The sequence below is a fragment of the Papio anubis genome, chromosome 10, assembly GCF_008728515.1.
Source record: "Papio anubis isolate 15944 chromosome 10, Panubis1.0, whole genome shotgun sequence".
NCBI classification, from domain to species: domain Eukaryota; kingdom Metazoa; phylum Chordata; class Mammalia; order Primates; family Cercopithecidae; genus Papio; species Papio anubis.
In genome coordinates, this window is record NC_044985.1 from 63,208,568 (window position 1) to 63,226,213 (window position 17,646).

The following is a 17,646-nucleotide window of genomic DNA, read 5'->3' on the forward strand; positions in this document are numbered from 1 at the left end:
TGAATATAAGTATTTCCATTAAGTTTTAAAAATTGTTAGCTGCCTACATAATTTTTTACATAACTTCTAATATAGTTTTTTTCTTTTTGTTTTTGTTTTGAGGCAGAGTCTTGCTCTGTGGCCCAGGCTGGAGTGCAGTGGTGCAGTATCAGTTCACTACAACCTCTGCTTCCTGGGTTCAAGCAATTCTCCTGCCTAAGCCTCCTGGGTAGCTGGGATTATAGGCACCCACCACCGCACCTGGCCCCTAATAGTTTTATTCTGCTGAAATCTCACATTTGCACCACATTGGCCTGAAAATATGCCTTTGTGTCCCCAAGGCTGAGAGCTCTCCATCCTGAAAGGTGAGTTGTGGCTGAGCACTCCACATAGAAAGGTAGGCAAGTTTCCATCCATCTGCTCTCTAAAAAGCAGACCAGACTAAGGAGGTTCCTTCATGAAACTCTCCCCAGAATTGGCTCCTCCAGTTTATATATGTAATCCTAAGTTTTCTCATAAAATCAACTAAATAAGCACAGCCCTTTTACACCTTCTTTGCTACTTATCATTAACTCTTTCTGCCTTTTCATCCTTTGGATAACTTATCACTAATTGTATCAATATTGTACCCCCCATCTGTCTCACTTGGAACAGATTTTCTTCATTTTCCTCTTAATTCTGTATTTCCTTAAGGTTTCTGGAAGAGATTCACTTTTTCTTCTAGTCTAAATCTCTTTTCTTCTGCTGTTTATCATAAAATTCTATAGTTACATTTTTGTATTTAAATGCCATTTTGGGGGACATGATTTAGTTGAATAGAGACTTTAACCGGAATAAAAAAGAATGTCCCACTTGTCACTTTATCTGATTTTGAAACAGACACTGTCAAACTAATGTTTTGAGTATTTGCCCTCTGATGCAATAACTACAAATACTCGAGTCATTTCAATGGGATCCAAATGCGACAGTAATGAAGAAGGCTTTCACATACTTTTTAAAAAAGTATAAAGTGGTAAAATTCTCAAGTTTTGTTCTTAGCATTAGTACAAGGCTCTAAAAGCTAGATAAAATAAGGATGATATTAGTTTATGTTAACTTAAATTTTTTCCTCTGTTAGTGCAATGCCAGTTCTCTGTAGTTATAATGAGATGCATGTAACTAAATCGATGATAATTCTTCTATTCTATCACCAAGTTTCAGGATGAAAAAAAAGTTTAGGATTAATAAAAACATTATCATAAATCTTAAAATGTGATAAATGCAAGTAACTCATTTTAGTATAGTCAAAACTATGTTTCTATATCATAATGATTTCATGTGTAGACTACTCAAAAATTATTGGAGGTATTACAATCACATAACGAATTTTCATTTTTAAAGATTCATTTGGCATTTCACAGACATTTGATTGTTAAAAATGAACAAGTACTTTCAAAAATATTTCTTAAATGTTTATATCTTTTACATTTACAAATGTCTTATTAAGTAGTCAAATTAGCTCATGTTAGTTCACATTGTGCAAAAAAAGCTGTCTATGGATTTAGAAAATTATAATTCATTAGGAAATAATACTAAAAATGCTTTTTTAAAGAAAAAAAAATACCCTACCACATACATCTAGCTACCAATATTCCTTACCTGGCAAAATTTATTGGTCCCAAATAAGCCTCTTCTTTTCTAAAAAAAGTAAAAGTTAGAAGCAGTCATCTGGAATTTTGAGTCTAGGAAGCATAATTACATGAAAATTTAAAAAACCCATTTTCCTTGCTTTTCTTTGAGTAAAAAGCCTGAAACACTAACTAAAATGCAGCAAAAGTTAACACTTGCCACTTTTTCTAATGAAAGTCATGCAGAAATGAAAAGCAAGACCTATCAGTGCAATTAACTGCTAGGTAATAAAAATGAAAGATGAGGTTGTGGCTGTTACCAGGAATTGAGGAGGTAATTGGAGGCCATGTACGGACAAATTAACAATTATATTGTAGTACTTATAAAATAAATTAATGAAGCTGGCATTATCACACCATCTATTATATTTTCAATATCAAAATAAGAACAAGCTTTTTTTTTTTTTGGTGTATTCAAGATTACAAGGACTACAAATCTGTGTGAGTTTTTTAAAAAGAGCATTACTTTCTCTGGGTAAACCAAAAAGTAATTTACATCTCCACAGTGTAAAAAGTCATATGCAAATATGCAGCTGCAAGTGAAACCTAGACACAGGGAAAATAAACATACTGCAGCACTTCACTGAAGGTAGGATGAATCTAAGATGGGGGCTGTGTGCTCAAGCAACTTAACATAATACCAGATTATATTTAGACTCTAGAAAATTTTGCTATATGGGACTTTAGGCAGAGAAAATAGAATTGTAAACTTGTTTAATTATCCCAATACTTTTCAAGAGGCATGAAATTTGAGTTCTATTCTTGTAAGAGCCTTAAAAGGATTTAACTAGCCATCAGGTAACACTGGGATGGGAACTGGGCATCACCCCCATTACAAAACAAAAAGACCACTCGAGAATTGTACAGGACTTTCTTTTATCTATACTATTTATTTTATTCTCAGAGACTCAGTGTGTTGCTCAGTCTGGAGGGCAGTGGCGTGACTGAAGCCTTAAACTCATAGGATCAAATGATCCTCTCATTTCAGCCTCCCGAGTAGCTAGGACTACAGGCATGTGCCACCGTGCCCAGTAATTTTTTTTTTTTTTTAATTTAGTGTAGAGACAGGGTCTCACTATGTTGCCCAGGCTGGTCTTGAACTTCTGGCCTCATGTGATCCTCCTGCCTTAGCCTTTCAAAGTGGTGGATTACAGACGTGAGCCACCTTGCCCAGCCCATACTATTTGTAAAGATGGGGAAATCTTACCTTAAACTTAATGATCTATTTTAACCAATGTTCTAAAAAGCATTTTGTAAGCATTTATTACTTATCCAGTATAGTAGGCCCTGGTAGCTATTCTATTAAACAGAAATAGAAACCAGGTTCTTCACTTTTAAAATTTAAAGTCGGCCGGGCGCAGTGGCTCACACCTGTAATCCCAGCACTTTGGGAGGCTGAGGCGGGCAGATCACGAGGTCAGGAGATCGAGACCATCCTGGCTAAAAAGGTGAAACCCGGTCTCTACTAAAAATAAAAAAAAAATTAGCTGGACATGGTGGCGGCTGCCTGTAGTCCCAGATACTCGGGAGGCTGAGGCAGGAAAATGGTGTGAACCCGGGAGGCGGAGCTTGCAGTGAGCCGAGATCGCACCACTGCACTCCAGTCTGGGCGACAGAGCGAGATGCCATCTACAAAAATAAAAATAAAAAATAAAAAAATAAAAAAATTAAAGTCAGCTATCAAGCAAATATTTCTAGAGATCCAATATGTTTTAGATGCTGTCTCAGACTGGAGAGGAAGATGAGTAAAACACACAAAAAAGGGCATAATTTAAAAAGTGAAAAAGGTAGTACAGACTTTACTTAATTGGAGGCTGGGAAAAGAAGGGGCCATTAAGCAAAACAATGAGGCATGAGAGGCACGAAAAGGTCTGTCTCCTCTTCCCCCACTCATACTTTCTTTTTTTTTCCCCTCTGACAGTGACATCCATGTGTTACTCTCCCAGGGGTATTTTCTTTTTCTTTTTTTCTAGCTGTGTAATAATAATAAACATCATTATAAGAGCAGCTTTGATTTACTGAGATTTGCTGGGAACTATACTAAGGAATTACCTCCTGTAGTCTCCATCATCACATGAGGCAGACATGATTATTATCCTCCTTTAACAAATGAGGAATCAAAGGTTTTGAGAGGTTCCGTAATGAATCAACCTCAAGTTCATAGGTCGGCATTCAAACACAGGTAGGAGTCTCACTCCACACTGTTCCCTGCTAAAGAAACACTGCAGGAATCATGAGTGTATTGCATCGCACTGCTAAAGGGTATGAGTTTGGAGAAGAATGGATGAGCATTCCTGGAACTTCTGCAGCCTGGAAGGTAGCTATCTACACAAACTTAAGGTGCTAAAGGAAAAGTTTTCTGGAGAAGCAAGTCTAGGTTTTCTCTTTCTGACCCATTTCTGATATTCTTAGGATAAGCCCATTTCTTCCTGTGCAACTTCACGAAAGCCATAAATAAAAATTTGGGCTGTCCTGTCCTCTTTCCTCATTATAACTGTTGGGTCTGCACACAGAAAAAAAAGAAAAAAGTCCTGGGAATATTTAGAGATTACGTGTTTGCAAGTGGCAGTCATCATTTGCACCTGTCCTCGAGTTGGTGCTAAGCAGACCGCGGCTACTAAACCCTTGTGACTTTGGGGCTTCTGGAAGTATGGCTAAGTATCAACTTTTAAACTGTGATATTATGGAATTACACTAGTACAAAAAGAATAACTATTTTTTATCCTTTCCTTTTTCAATATCAGCCTTATGGGAAAGGATGTGACGATAGGGTCTCAATAGAACTTCAGATACTCTTGAAGCAACATGTTTAAGTGATAGCTGTGTCACCGAAGAGCAATATTTCTCTAAAGTTACTTTAAAATGGATTTTGTCTTTCACAGTTAAAGACTCTGACCATATGCCTTTATGTTGATGTTGTAATTTTCAAAAATCCTTGAAAACTTGAATAGAAAGAAAACAGATACAGCAATAACAAAGACAATTTTTTTCTCTTAAAGATCAAGAAATACAAAGGATTGCATATTGTTGGCAACACTAGTTTAACCATAGAATTTTTTTTTTTTTTTTTTTAAATATACAGTGTCTCTCTCTGTCACCCAGGCTGGAATGCAGTGGCTCAGTCTGGGTCACTACAACCTCTGCCTCTTGGGCTCAAGTGATTCTCCCAACTCAGCTTCTGGGTAGCTGGGATTCCAGGTTACGTGCCACCATGCTCTGCTAATTTTTTGTAGAGACAGGGTTTCGCCATGCTTTCCAGGCTGGAACCATAGAACTTTGCACTATTTTGGATTTCAATTCAGAAGTTTCATTAAAAATAAACCACATGGCCAGGCGCGGCGGCTCACGCCTGTAGTCCCAGCACTTTGGGAGGTTGAGGCAGGTGGATCACCTCAGGTTGAGAGCTTGAGACCAGCCTGACCAACATGGAGAAACCTTGTCTCTACTAAAAAAAAATAAAATTAGCCAGGCATGGTGGTGCATGCCTGTAATCCCAGCTACTCAGGAGGCTGAGTTAGGAGAATTGCTTGAACCAGGGAGGCGGAGGTTGCGGTGAGCCAAGATCACCCCATGGCACTCCAACCTGGGCAACAAGAGCAAAACTCTGCCTCAAAAAAAAAAAAAAAAAAAAAAAAAAAAAAGAAAAAGAAAAAGAAAAAAAATACACCACATGGAACATCACACAGACAGTGCATGCTACCATGGGATCTGCATGTTTGCATCTGGAGTATGTAAAAGTTGAGGCTTGCCTTGCTGACACTGCTTCTCCTACCCAGAGCACCCCGACAAGGGTCCACCTGAATGCTATCAGTTCTGCTGAAAGGAAGATGAATCGCATGTCACTCTCTCCACAAACTGTTTATTAAACCAAGGGTCAAATGTTTGGGGAGATGGTTTCCTCAAGAATTCCCAGCTGTTTGCTGAAACCACATATTGGTTGTAGCTTGCAAGCAACATTAACTGGGCCCCTCTTTCACTGGGATACAATTACCCAAGCAGAAAGTCAACCAGTCATTCAGAACTGTTATAAAGGCAATAACAACACAACAAATACTTCAGAAACTAATAGGTTACATTACATCTAAGTCCTGGATCCAGTAAAGCTTTATTACTATTGCTACTACTACTATTTTATCAAAATGTTGCAGGCTTTTAAGTATTTTGAGGCTGGTTGACTATTGGCAACATCTAATAGCTGCCGAAATTAAGTGGGACCCCAGGATTTCAGTTTTTCCCACTTTTCTAGAGCCTGCTTAATGGCAGTATATATTCCTGATAGAAAACACAAGGGAGTCAGCCCAGAGATGACACAGCCTATCAGAGTAGAGTACAGAATAGTATTTCATTTTTTCCCTCTGTTTTCTAAAATATGAATTTAGAAAGCTTGATATATTTCACTCCAATTCCATATTGTTAGGCTTCCTTTGAAAAGCTCTGGGATTTACCAAATAATAGTGTATATTCCATTGACAGAAAGGTTGACTAAAGTCAAGAAAAAAAAAAATCCTGTGATGTATCTTGAAGATCTGTTTTGAAAAGAAGACGAAACTCTGTATTTTCTGGTCATTTTTTTGCAGAAATTTCATCTTCATTTTATTTTGGGGTTTCTGTCATAAAATAATGTCCTTTTTCTAGATGACTGGTTATAAGAGGTCCAATTCTTTCAGAGGTAAGGGTTTCATATCAACTTTAAATATTCAGTTCTCTCCTTAGGAATTTTTGCTCATTTTCCACATATTACACATTTACAAATGCGTGATTTCTAATTTGTTCGTATATTTACTATATTTTTCTTGAAATTTTATTCATATAATAAAAGTTTATTAAGTACCTATCATACATTGTTTTAGGAGCTGGACATATAGTGGAGAATAGGCTTTCAAAAATCCAACATTCTAGTTGGGAAGACCCAGACCCAAATCTCTAAAGTAATAAATAAGATCTTTTCAGAGCGTTGTAAGTAGCATGAAAAAAAATAAAATAGAAGAATGGGAAAGAAACAATATTTTACCATGAAGAATTTTTAAAAACACATTTTTGTTGCCTTGATACCCACTGTAATTTAGATACTTTTACATGTAAAGTCATACCAAATATACAAAAAAAAGAAAAAAAAAAACCCACAAAACAAAACAACAACAAAAAAAACTCTTCCATGATTTAGAGAATTTGATACAAAATTGTATGACTCATACAATTGGTAAAACCTGTAGACTAAGAGACATGCTCCTCCCAACACAGTCTGTCAGTCTGTGAGATATCTGCAGAGGACTTTTTTTTTCCAACTACCAAGTAGCAAGACAACAACTGATCTCAGAGCTACCACCATCATCACAATCCCAAGAAGAAGGGTAAACTAAAGTAATCTGCATTTTGAAAGTTATCTAAGGATGAGTGCTAAGTACTAGACACCTTTCATCTGGAGACCTTTCTAACAGGTTTCTGTACAGTGTGGTTGGTCTGGAACTTGGTGAGAGAACAGCAAAAGACCATGAGTTACTTCTCTTGTCTTTAAAATAAATACGTATGTTGTCTAAGCGCTGAGTTGTTTTTGAAGATATTACAACAAAATAATGTTTTTCATCTTTTACATTTTTAGAACCATAAGGAGTTACCAAATGGTAAAAGTAAAAAAGCTAAAAGCAAATGAATGGGTGATTTCACCATCTTCCTCTCTTTAGTGGAAACCTAGTAATGCTTTTGACAGATAATTTTTAAACTGTTCTGAGTAGAAAAAAAATTCTTAAGTTCTTTTTCAGACAGAAGTTATTTTGTTAATAAAAGATGCCATAAGGTTAGGCCTGGGTACCTGACTGAAGCTGAATGTCTAACTCTCACAGTAGATCCTTGTATGTAACAAATATGGTCAGTCCAAGTGTAAAATGTTCCATTTTCCTGGCTAGCTCCGCATGCCTGGTGATTTTCCATGCTGCCCGGGATCAAGAATGATGCAGCAAAGCTGTAGTTATGCTGCTGGGTAATTTAAGAAGCCACATCAAAGAGCTTTTCAACAAGTTCAGTTTAACAAATAAGACTTTCAGTTTATTTCTGAAATGGGTATGGGACTTAAGTGTTTACTTATACCTCACAGTCACTAACATACAATACCCAGCAATGTTTTTGGCGTTGATGTTCCCATTTGAGTTTTAAATGAGTAAACTAAATAACTGAAATTCTATCACATAGGTATTCATATTCGGGTTTTAAATGCACACTGAAAGATCTGGTTGGTTAATGTGATTTATTAAAGAAGCCCAGACCACCCTCAACCCCAACTGCAACTGCTGTTTTCAATGTAGGGAAAAAGCATTAAGGTAATGAGCTGGATTACGTCTTCTAAGAAAATTCTGTGCTTTTTTGTTTGTTTCCATTCTTGAATAAGCAAATGCTTAGCTATGACTGGAAGTCATTAGGGGAGACAGGTATTTTTCCATCAGGATGCTAAGAAAGTTCTTGATAGGGTTTTTCATTTTATTTTCAAGATTTGATGTCCCAAATTTTTGGTCAAAGTATACATAAGATTTTAAGGATCTGTAACATCTTTCAAAGATCGTGCATAACAAAAAGTTCACATGATATTAGTATATGCACTTTTGGAAAAATATGAGAAAAATTATAGGTGTTTTAAGCAAAATGAAAAACTACCTGGAAATCTTTTAGGGAATTAATAAGAATTTACCTCTATTGTGAATTTTAGTAGCCTAAAAGAAGAAATAAAATGATGATAAGTACTATCAATATGTTTTGTATTTGGAGAAGTTACTGTCCTCAAAGTACTTATACTTTATACTTCTCAGTGAGATATATTCATATTTTAACAGCAACAATGAATAGCTCAAGACTTACATAGTTGACAATAAACTCTATCACCCAAAGATAAATACCAACAAAACTGGTTATAGTATACTATTCTAAGTGATAGGAACAGCAACTAGATTCACCAAGATAATCTAAATAAAATGGGTTGGCTGTTTGCTTATTTAGTATTGTATCTCCTTGGGGTGAAATAAAATGAGAAATATTTCAGGAATACAGACTAAAAGAATAATTTTTCAGTAGATGTGTAAAATATGAAATAGAGATTCATTTGAGGGTAGGTCATGAGAAACGGTTATTCCATAGCACATGTGAAGAGAGATCCATCCCAAAGTTTGGAAGGACAGGTCAAATATCTGAGCTAAAAGACAGTAATCAGTTTTTGGCCTTTTGTCTTCTTTTTAAATAGTGACTTGAAAACAATCCCCAAAATTGTCCTCAGATTAAATTTCCATAACATAAAATTCAGTGCCAAAAATAAATCTGAGAAATATCTTTTTATAAAATAGGATTCTTTATTTTTTAGAAGAGAAAAAAATGTATACAAGTAACTGAAGAATATTTGCTGATACTTACAGATGTAGTTTTAAAAAACACTGGTGCTAAATCTCCAAATCCAAATAAGGATACGATTGCTTGTTTTCTGGTAAACGAGTTTAAAAATATGTTACAAGGGCTTTCTAAGAGACTAGAGGAGTAATATACTTTCTTGATTTAAAAATCAATACATCTCCTGAACAGCCACATGCATTAACTGACATCCTTTCAAAACCATTCTGTCAAAGCTAAGTTTGAAAGGCTGTTCAGTAACTAATCAGATATATCCTGATGTTGAGGTCCATGACACAAATTAAAAAGGCGTAAGATGAAAAGAAGACTCCACCAGGCAGGAGGAGGTGCAAAAGAGAAACCTGGACCTTTGAATATATTTATGTTTGAATATATTTCTTCATTTTGCAAAGCTAAGTGGAAACGAAGCATTTTTCTCCCAAATATGGGCCAACACATTTCTTACCCTTTCAGTAAGAAACATGACAATTGAGGACTAGTAAAGCTCTAGACAAAGTAACAAATGTACGGTGTTCTAATCCTAAGTATTTTGGGCTCTTAATTCCCCATGCCACATACCTATTACACAGTGGTAAAATGTCAGGGATCATGTATATTTTCAAACTTAAAAAAAAAAAATTTGTTTTCATTTGAGCCCCAGAACTTCCCCACCCATCCAAACAAAATCCTAACTGGAAACTCAATAGAATAAAACTCAGTTTTTAGAAACTGAGTTCTGGTGAAAGCAGGTAGATCAGGCCCCAGATCTACCAGCCTGATTTCAGTCTTTCTAGCTTGAAAATGAAGAAAGATTTGGAGAATTTTAGTGACTTGTTTGAGCCTCCTCTGGTAACACCTGAACCCACATCTCCTTCTATGGTTGCCAGATTTAGCAAGTAATAATATAAGATGTCCAGTTACAGTGGAATTTTAGGGGTAAACAACAAATAATTTTTAAACTATTTGTTGCCAAACATTGCATGGCACATACTGACATTAAAAATGATTTGTTTACTGTTTAATCTAAAACTTCTCTTTAGTCTGGGTGCAGTGGCTCATGCCTGTAATCCCAGACTTTGGGAGACTGAGGTGGGTGGATCACCTGAGGTCAGGAGTTCGAGATCAGCATTGCCAACATGTCGAAATCCCATCTCTTCTAAAAATACAAATATCAGCTGGGAGTGGTGGTGGGCGCCTGTAATCCCAGCTACTGGGGAGGCAGACAGGAGAATCGCTTGAACCTGGGAGGTCCAAATGCAGTGAGCCGAGATTATGCCACTGCCCTCCAGCCTGGGTGACAGAGTGAGATTCCATTTCAAAAATAAATAAACAAAAATATATAAATAAATATCCTCTTTAACTAGATAATCCTATAGTTATCTGTCTCCCCTTCCCTGATTCCCACCCAAGGATGTCACAGTTGTATCAGTGTTGATTCTACTGCTTCTCCTCCTCACAGGCTCACCTTATCACACTTAACATTTTAGGGCTTTCACTAGGAAAGTGGTCCCTGAGTGGTTCTGTGGAAAGTTGATAGCAAAAAAATTTTATGTCATCTGTTCGTCTTGCTGTTGCCCTTTTGTATAAATAGGTATGTGTAAACATAATAGCTCTTCTTAGTGGAAAACATTTTTCGTTTAAATTTGTCTCTGTATTTATAGTGTACAAAATATACAATAGTTGTAAAGTAAAATAAAGAGCTTTAATAGAGTGCTTCACTCTGCTTTCTGCAGTGATAATTGCTTTATCGAATAAGGCTCTGTTAATGGTACAGCTTGACATTCAACATTTGTCCATTTGATTTATAATTATTCTCATGTGATTTCAAGGAGGCTATGGTTCAAACCAAAAGTAGTTTAAATTGTACTGTCTTTTCTTCTGAATTTGTAAGGAAATTACAAATATATGTTACTTCCAGGCAAAACTATTTTCATTTGCCAAATTTATTTCAAATATACGCAAAGCCCTCTCTGCCTCTATATGTTCTGAATAGAGTAACACATATGTAAGAGAAAAATAAGTACAGCAAATGAAATCACCAAGTTACAAACACATCCAGTTTGCTTATATGTTGACCATGGATACGGCATCAAGAATTCCTCATCAAACAATGAAGAGAAACCTACATGAACCACATAGCAAGTTGTCATGAAACAGGTCAAGTCTCTCAGTAACGTTCACAAAAAGGCTGTTAAGAGGCAAAAATCATTTGTATTTACAATCTATCCACTCCCTATAAAGATTTTCAAAAATGCTTCTGAATTATTCTGCTTTCTTTCCTGAAATTCAGTCTATCAGGATGCTTGGCCCTTCAAAGTCTTCATGAAACTCATCTGAAATTTTTGTTCACCTTTCTGCCTTCCCACAACCTGTAATACTAACTATAATCGGAGAAATACCTACACCTGACAACACGAGAAGTTGATACGCCACTTTATTAAAAAGATTTTGTATAATTAGTCAAGAATCACCAAATTTCTGCCTCACAATAGAACAATATCACAATATCAGTTGTTGGCAGTTATCAAACCACTACAGTTCCACTGGCCCTCCCAAAGCTGAGGTTAAAAGCTGGCCTCTGGAAATCAATCATGCTCTCGGCAAAGGATATTTCAGTGATATGAGAGCTGAAATGGAGACTGTAATCTTTTGTGATTACCCTAGAGGCTGAAGCAAACGTAAAAGGGAGTCTATGAATTGCTGATAATTTCCTGTGATGACCGACTCCAGGAAATTCTGACATTACCCTTGCACTGTAACAAAATGAAGGTTCCCCCAGATGCATAGCTTCAAAGAACTCTACATCTGGGTGTCACAATGCTTTTTTAGAAGCTGCTCATCCATTAAAGGGGCCAGGCCTGTGAGGCAGTAGCACTCTCTGAAGACAATGGAAGGTCTGATTGCACAAGAAGTAATGAGCTCTATGCTGCAGGCTGTCTTTCTACATAGTTCTTTTCTGAGGGAACTGATGTAAGATGCATCGGTTTTACTCCCCCCACCACCTCAGAAGTCTAAAGACTGGTAGATTGCTGTTCTAACAGCTGTAGAGCTATGAATATCTTAGTCTGTGTAATTTAAATTTTTTTATTTAGGCTGATATTTGCATTCTGAGAAAAAATATTTTTTATGCACATGTACATACCCTTAAGGTCTATATAATACTTTGAGATAGAATCTAAGACTACTAATCTTTTTTGAGTAGGCAGCGAACTTACAGTAGATGCCATGCTTGGAGCACAGGTTAAGGGGGTCCTTTTCATGTGAATGGCAATTTAAATTCAGGAAAACAGGTGTGTGGGAAGGGGAGGAGTGGGTAGGGTAAAGGGAGATGTATAACAGTCAAAGTTCAAGGGATTTTTGGAATAAATTTCCATTATCAATACATGAAGGATAATTTGATATATTGATTATTATGACTTAATTTAAAATGTATTTTAAATGGCCATTTTAACCTAATTGCAATTTGATTAATAAATAATGTGGGAATAAAGGTTCTATATTTGGAAGTCAACCGTATTTTAAAAATACAGCAAAAAACATGATGTCTTACTACTCTGTGACAATGTATCATAGGTACACAGCTCTCAGGTTCAAAATGGCATGTAGTCTTTGAAACCTAAGTATCACTGGAGGTAAACAGGGAAAAAAGAATCCATTCAAACTGGTTGTGCTTATTCCCAACCTCCACTTAACATACTCTCTTCCGATCCCTGCTCCAAATTCAGCGGCAGCACCTCTGTACTGTTTCCAGGCAGTCAAGTGACTGTATCTTGAAGTATGCTCTAGCATTATCTCATTCAGCTAACGTAAAATGAGTGCCTGCTAAGTCCCAGGAATAACTATTGTAAACTGGAGTGTTAAGTTCTTAAACTCAAGGTCTTAGCCATATGTATGTCTTTAGCATCTACCTTAATCAGGATTGCCCAAGTGATCAACACAGCCAGCCCAAGTGATAAACTCAAAACTCAGTTTATTTGCGGTAATTAGGAAAAAGAGATCAAAGAGATAGAAATATTAATTAAAATATCAATATTGTAAGAATTGAGCTTTGCTGTTTTAAGTATCCTTTCATAAACATAATCTCATTTGATATTTATAGATATTTTATTAGAAATAGTATGGGATATGTTATATACTTATAATTTTTTCACAGCATCTCATTAAATTTCAAAAATTTTCTAAATATTCAGTCATATACCCTCACTTCCCCATAAATATAATAAACTCAAATCTTCATAATATAAAAATAGGAAGGTATTACATCATGAAAATGAGGAAAAGTGGCACGAAGTGACGTTCTTGAGATTAAAGACTATGAGTCTAGACATGGGTCTTCTAACTCCTAGTCCGGTGCTTTTTTCCCTATACAATGAAGTGAATCACCCTACCTTGTTCTCCCCTTTATTCCGTTTTCTGCTTCCCTGGACAGCATGAACAGAGGCAAGGCCAAGTAGGAAGGTTAGAGGTTTACTTTAGAACAAAGTAAGTAGAGTTACTTTTCTGAGGTCCCAAAGAACTCTCCAAATGGCTTTTTGGAGAAGGTAGGATATAGTTGATGAATGAGTGACTGACTAAATAAATAAATGCTACTACTTCCTTCAAAAGGTAAGTGCTTCAAAAACATACCATGTGATAGCATCTAACAGCTTCAGCTCATTTTGGGAAATGTAGGTGTTTGTGGATTTGATCACCCTATAACGGCAATGGGCAATCTTATATATAGAAGTTTGGGTCTACCTGGGAAAAACACAGATATTAAGTAGGCCCAAACATGTGTTTTGAGAATTTCATTCTGTGTATCTCTAATTATTTGTAAATCATAAGCCTGTGAAAAAATCAGGCATATTTTCTATAATACTACTCAGATCTTTAGTTGGCTCAAGAAACTGTATTCACAATAAGAGAAAACAAGTACAGGCTGACAAGATGAATCTATCTCCTGAATCAAATACACTGCAAAGGAGAATTTTCAACTTGACTTTAGAAGCCACAGGATTTATTGGCTACTTAAAAAAATATTTCACACATGAATAACCTGAGAGAAGTACACATATTTAAGTTCAAGATATAGTATGGTGGAGCTTTTGCTTTTCTACTATTTAGATTTTCTGTTTTTCCTTTTCAGTGGTAGGGCTCTCTACTAGAATAAATGAGAAGACTGGATTCTATTCTTTAATCTTCTGATTTGCAAAAAGGGCAGAACAATGACACATGTAACCTATTTCATATGTGGGTATATTAAAAGAATTAATGTAAAATGTCTTTGAAATATGCTAAATCCCTCTGGTACTAGAATTTCATGAAAATGGTATCATTTATATGATTTATTTCTTTCAAAAATTTCAAGTATCACAACATAAAAAGGAAGGTAAGAAAACCTAAATTGAAAGCAAAGCTGTAAAAAATGTTTTTTCAAGATTCCTACTGAGCTCTACAAAGATGTTGAAACTTCACAGATTGCTAAACAGCACTCCAATTCATCTTTAGCACCCTCAAAAGCAACTATAAAAGTAAAGGAACCAGAATATTCCAAAGCATGTCTCTCCAACCCCCAAGGGATGTGAGATTTAATTCTGAACACAAAAATCTAGAAGGTGGAAGTGAAAACAGATCTGCGTCGTCGGATGGGTTCCCAAGCTTTTGATAAAAGGTTTTCAGAGGCCACCACCATTGATTAAAGTTTATAGAATAACTAATTTAGAAACACATTTTCTGAGCTGGTGGGAATGTTTTGTACAATAACATTTTGCTACTTTTTTGTATTTATTAGGCTTGCCTACTTCACCACAGAGACATAAAGTTTTGGTCACTGAGAGAAGCTAAGAATTCTTCTCTTAAAATTTTCCTGTTTCCTCTTCTTCTTCTACTTCTTTTTTTAACTATCTGGAGATTTGATTAATATTAGTGTAGAATAAGATAAAAATTTTTAAGAAGAGGGCCCAACATAGACACTTTTTCCAAGTTGACTCTACTCTTGAAAAATGCTGACCTGGGACAGCGCCAAGACTAAAGACTTGTCTTGCCAGAAAATCTGATGTCCCCTCCAAGTACACATAATCCTTGAAACTCTAGCACTGAAGATGAGGCCCCAGAACCATGTGACATTGGGACTAGGATAAAGAAAGGGACATGCAAGAGGACACAGCATGGTGGGTCCACAGATGCCTCTTTTCATGGGCTCCTGAAATTTTACATTCCTTTACCTCATAAAGGACCATCAAAGTCTCAATCTGACATTTTTAGGCAACTTTTATTAAATGAATTGACTGTTTACTATGAGCACAATCCTCTATTATGTTATGGTGAATTATACAAGAGGAAGCAATTTCTATTAGACAGCGAGGAACTTCTGTCTAATTCATCACAATAACCTTTCTCCTTAGCACAATGCCAGGGACATGCAGTAAATGGTTGTGAATGAGTGACTTTTACTAGATGCCCTGAAAAAGCAATTTATTAGAGAGAAAAAAATGTGACTACACATTATACAAACATACAATAAATACATACCATATAAATAATATCTGCATATTCTAAAGGTGTTTCAAGAGTGAGTAGAGAAGAGGGAGATTTGAAGACAAAACCCTTAGTAAGATAATCTTGAGGCTTTTGAGTAAGGCAAGGGACATTAGTTAAATTTTAAAAGGACTTGTGGTTTGAAAGGGTGAGGGGCGGCTAGGCGCGGTGACTCACACCTGTAATCCTAGCACTTTGGGAGGCTGAGGCGGGCGGATCACCTGAGGTCAAGAGTTCGAGACCAGCCTGACCAACATGAAGAAACCTCGTGTTTACTAAAAATACAAAATTAGCCGGGCACATGCCTGTAATCCCAGCTACTCAGGAGGCTGAGGCAGGAGAATGGCTTGAACCCGGGAGGCGGAGGTTGTGGTGAGCCAAGATAGTGCCATTGCACTCCAGCCTGGGCAACATAAGCAAAAACTCCGTCTCAAAAAAGAAAGAAAGAAAGAAAGAAAGAAAGGGTGAGGGACACAATAGCGTAGAGGGTCACTATGTGTTTTTTTCCCATCTGTGGTATATTTACATACTTTTTCTCTCTGTCAAATTTAATAGTAATGGGCCGGGCATGGTGGCTCACACCTGTAATCTCAGCACTTTGGGAGGCTGAGGCAGGCGGATCGCCTGAGCTCAGGAGTTCAAGACCAGTCTGGGCAACATGGCGAAACGCCGTCTCCACCAAAAAATACAAAAATTAGCCAGGTACAGTGGCGTGCACTTGTACTTCCAGCTACTCGGGAGGTTGAGGCAGAAAAATCGCTTGAATCTGGCAGGTGGAGGCTGCAGTGAGCTGGGATTGCACCACTGCATGCTAGCCTGGGTGACAGAGCAAGACTTTGTCTCAAAAAAAAAATTAATAGAAATGTAAAATTTTCTAGGCACAGAAATCAATGCTTAAATATTTGCACAAAATATTTGTTAGCTTTGGACCACATTTCAAAGATTCCCTATAACAATTTTTTTTTCTAATGATTTGGTGAATGTTGCTGTTGAGTTATCTAAGCCTAGTAATAGGCCGTCAATCTCTCCCCTCTTCAAATGATTTTGAGCAACCATGGAAAATTTCATCTTGGCATATTTTAGTTCTATGCACTCCTTTAGAAAATACAGAACAAGATAATCCTTCAATATATTTTAAAGCATGTCACAAAAAATAAAAATTAAACCATATTTTCTGTTTTACTGGACTGGGATAAATGTTTCAGTCTAAGCAGAGTCAGTTGGACATACTAGTATCCTGAGAAATATGGAATACATAATTTTTAATGATAGCAAGCACTATTAGAGTGACAAAGAAGACTCAAAGGGCAAAAATTAACATTTAGGTGGTAAAAGTATTCTACATAAATTAAAAAATATTCAAATAAGAGAAAAATGCATATTCAAGTGTTTAAATAAAGACTTCATTAAATAGATAAAGATATTAAATGCAAGTTAAAAAGTCAAATGTCCTAGCTTCAGGTTTCCTTACAATAACACCTCATGGGAAGCATAGCATGAATTAAAAGCAAAGCAAATGTGAATTTGATTCCCATTTCTTTATTTAGAACCTCTCTGATGAATATATTATTATTTATACTACAAGAAAAAAAAATTTAAAATATTCATTGATATTGCCAAACCATGAATGAGTCAGAATCTCAGAGGTTCTAGAATGTTAAAATAAATGGTAATCATATAAATCATTTCACAGCTTGTCATGGATGATTCACAGAATCATACAGTGGTTTGGAACTTTATACTTAGAAATCATCTTTATTCTGTCCCACATATTTGCTCTTGTCTCAGGACAAAAATAATTTCAAGGTAGGCAGTAAAAATCAGATTATTTTTCACAAAATTAAGACTGTTGAGCCTCTTGCAATAAAGTAGTCGTGACTGCCCTTATACTTGTGCTTTCCTAGAGCAGTTGTAAAAACATGGCAGGACTCACAAAAATATTTCAAATAAATAGGCACATAAAACACCTGCCAATTGGCAGAGAAATTGACAGGTGGCTGTGGTCCTAAATCAGCTCTTGATTATAGCTATAGCTCTGAACAGTTACACAAATACATATGCATGTACACAATGTACGGGCGCTAAAAATAAACTTTACTTACTTATTGTCACATCATGT

The 17,646-nt window shown here is 36.2% G+C and overlaps 1 protein-coding gene across 11 annotated transcripts in view; it reads right to left on the minus strand.

The window, feature by feature from the left end:
- ZNF385B (zinc finger protein 385B) overlaps positions 1-17,646 on the minus strand; it is a 417,130-nt gene that overhangs the window by 80,095 nt on the left and 319,389 nt on the right. For 7 of the 11 annotated variants that reach the window (XM_009182538.4, XM_009182542.4, XM_009182540.4 and 4 more), the window contains one exon: positions 1,618-1,656. The exons of the other annotated variants lie outside the window; for them this stretch is intronic. In XM_009182538.4, the coding sequence (XP_009180802.1) occupies positions 1,618-1,656 (39 nt within the window). The remainder of the gene's footprint in view (positions 1-1,617; positions 1,657-17,646) is intronic. 11 annotated transcript variants of the gene reach the window in all.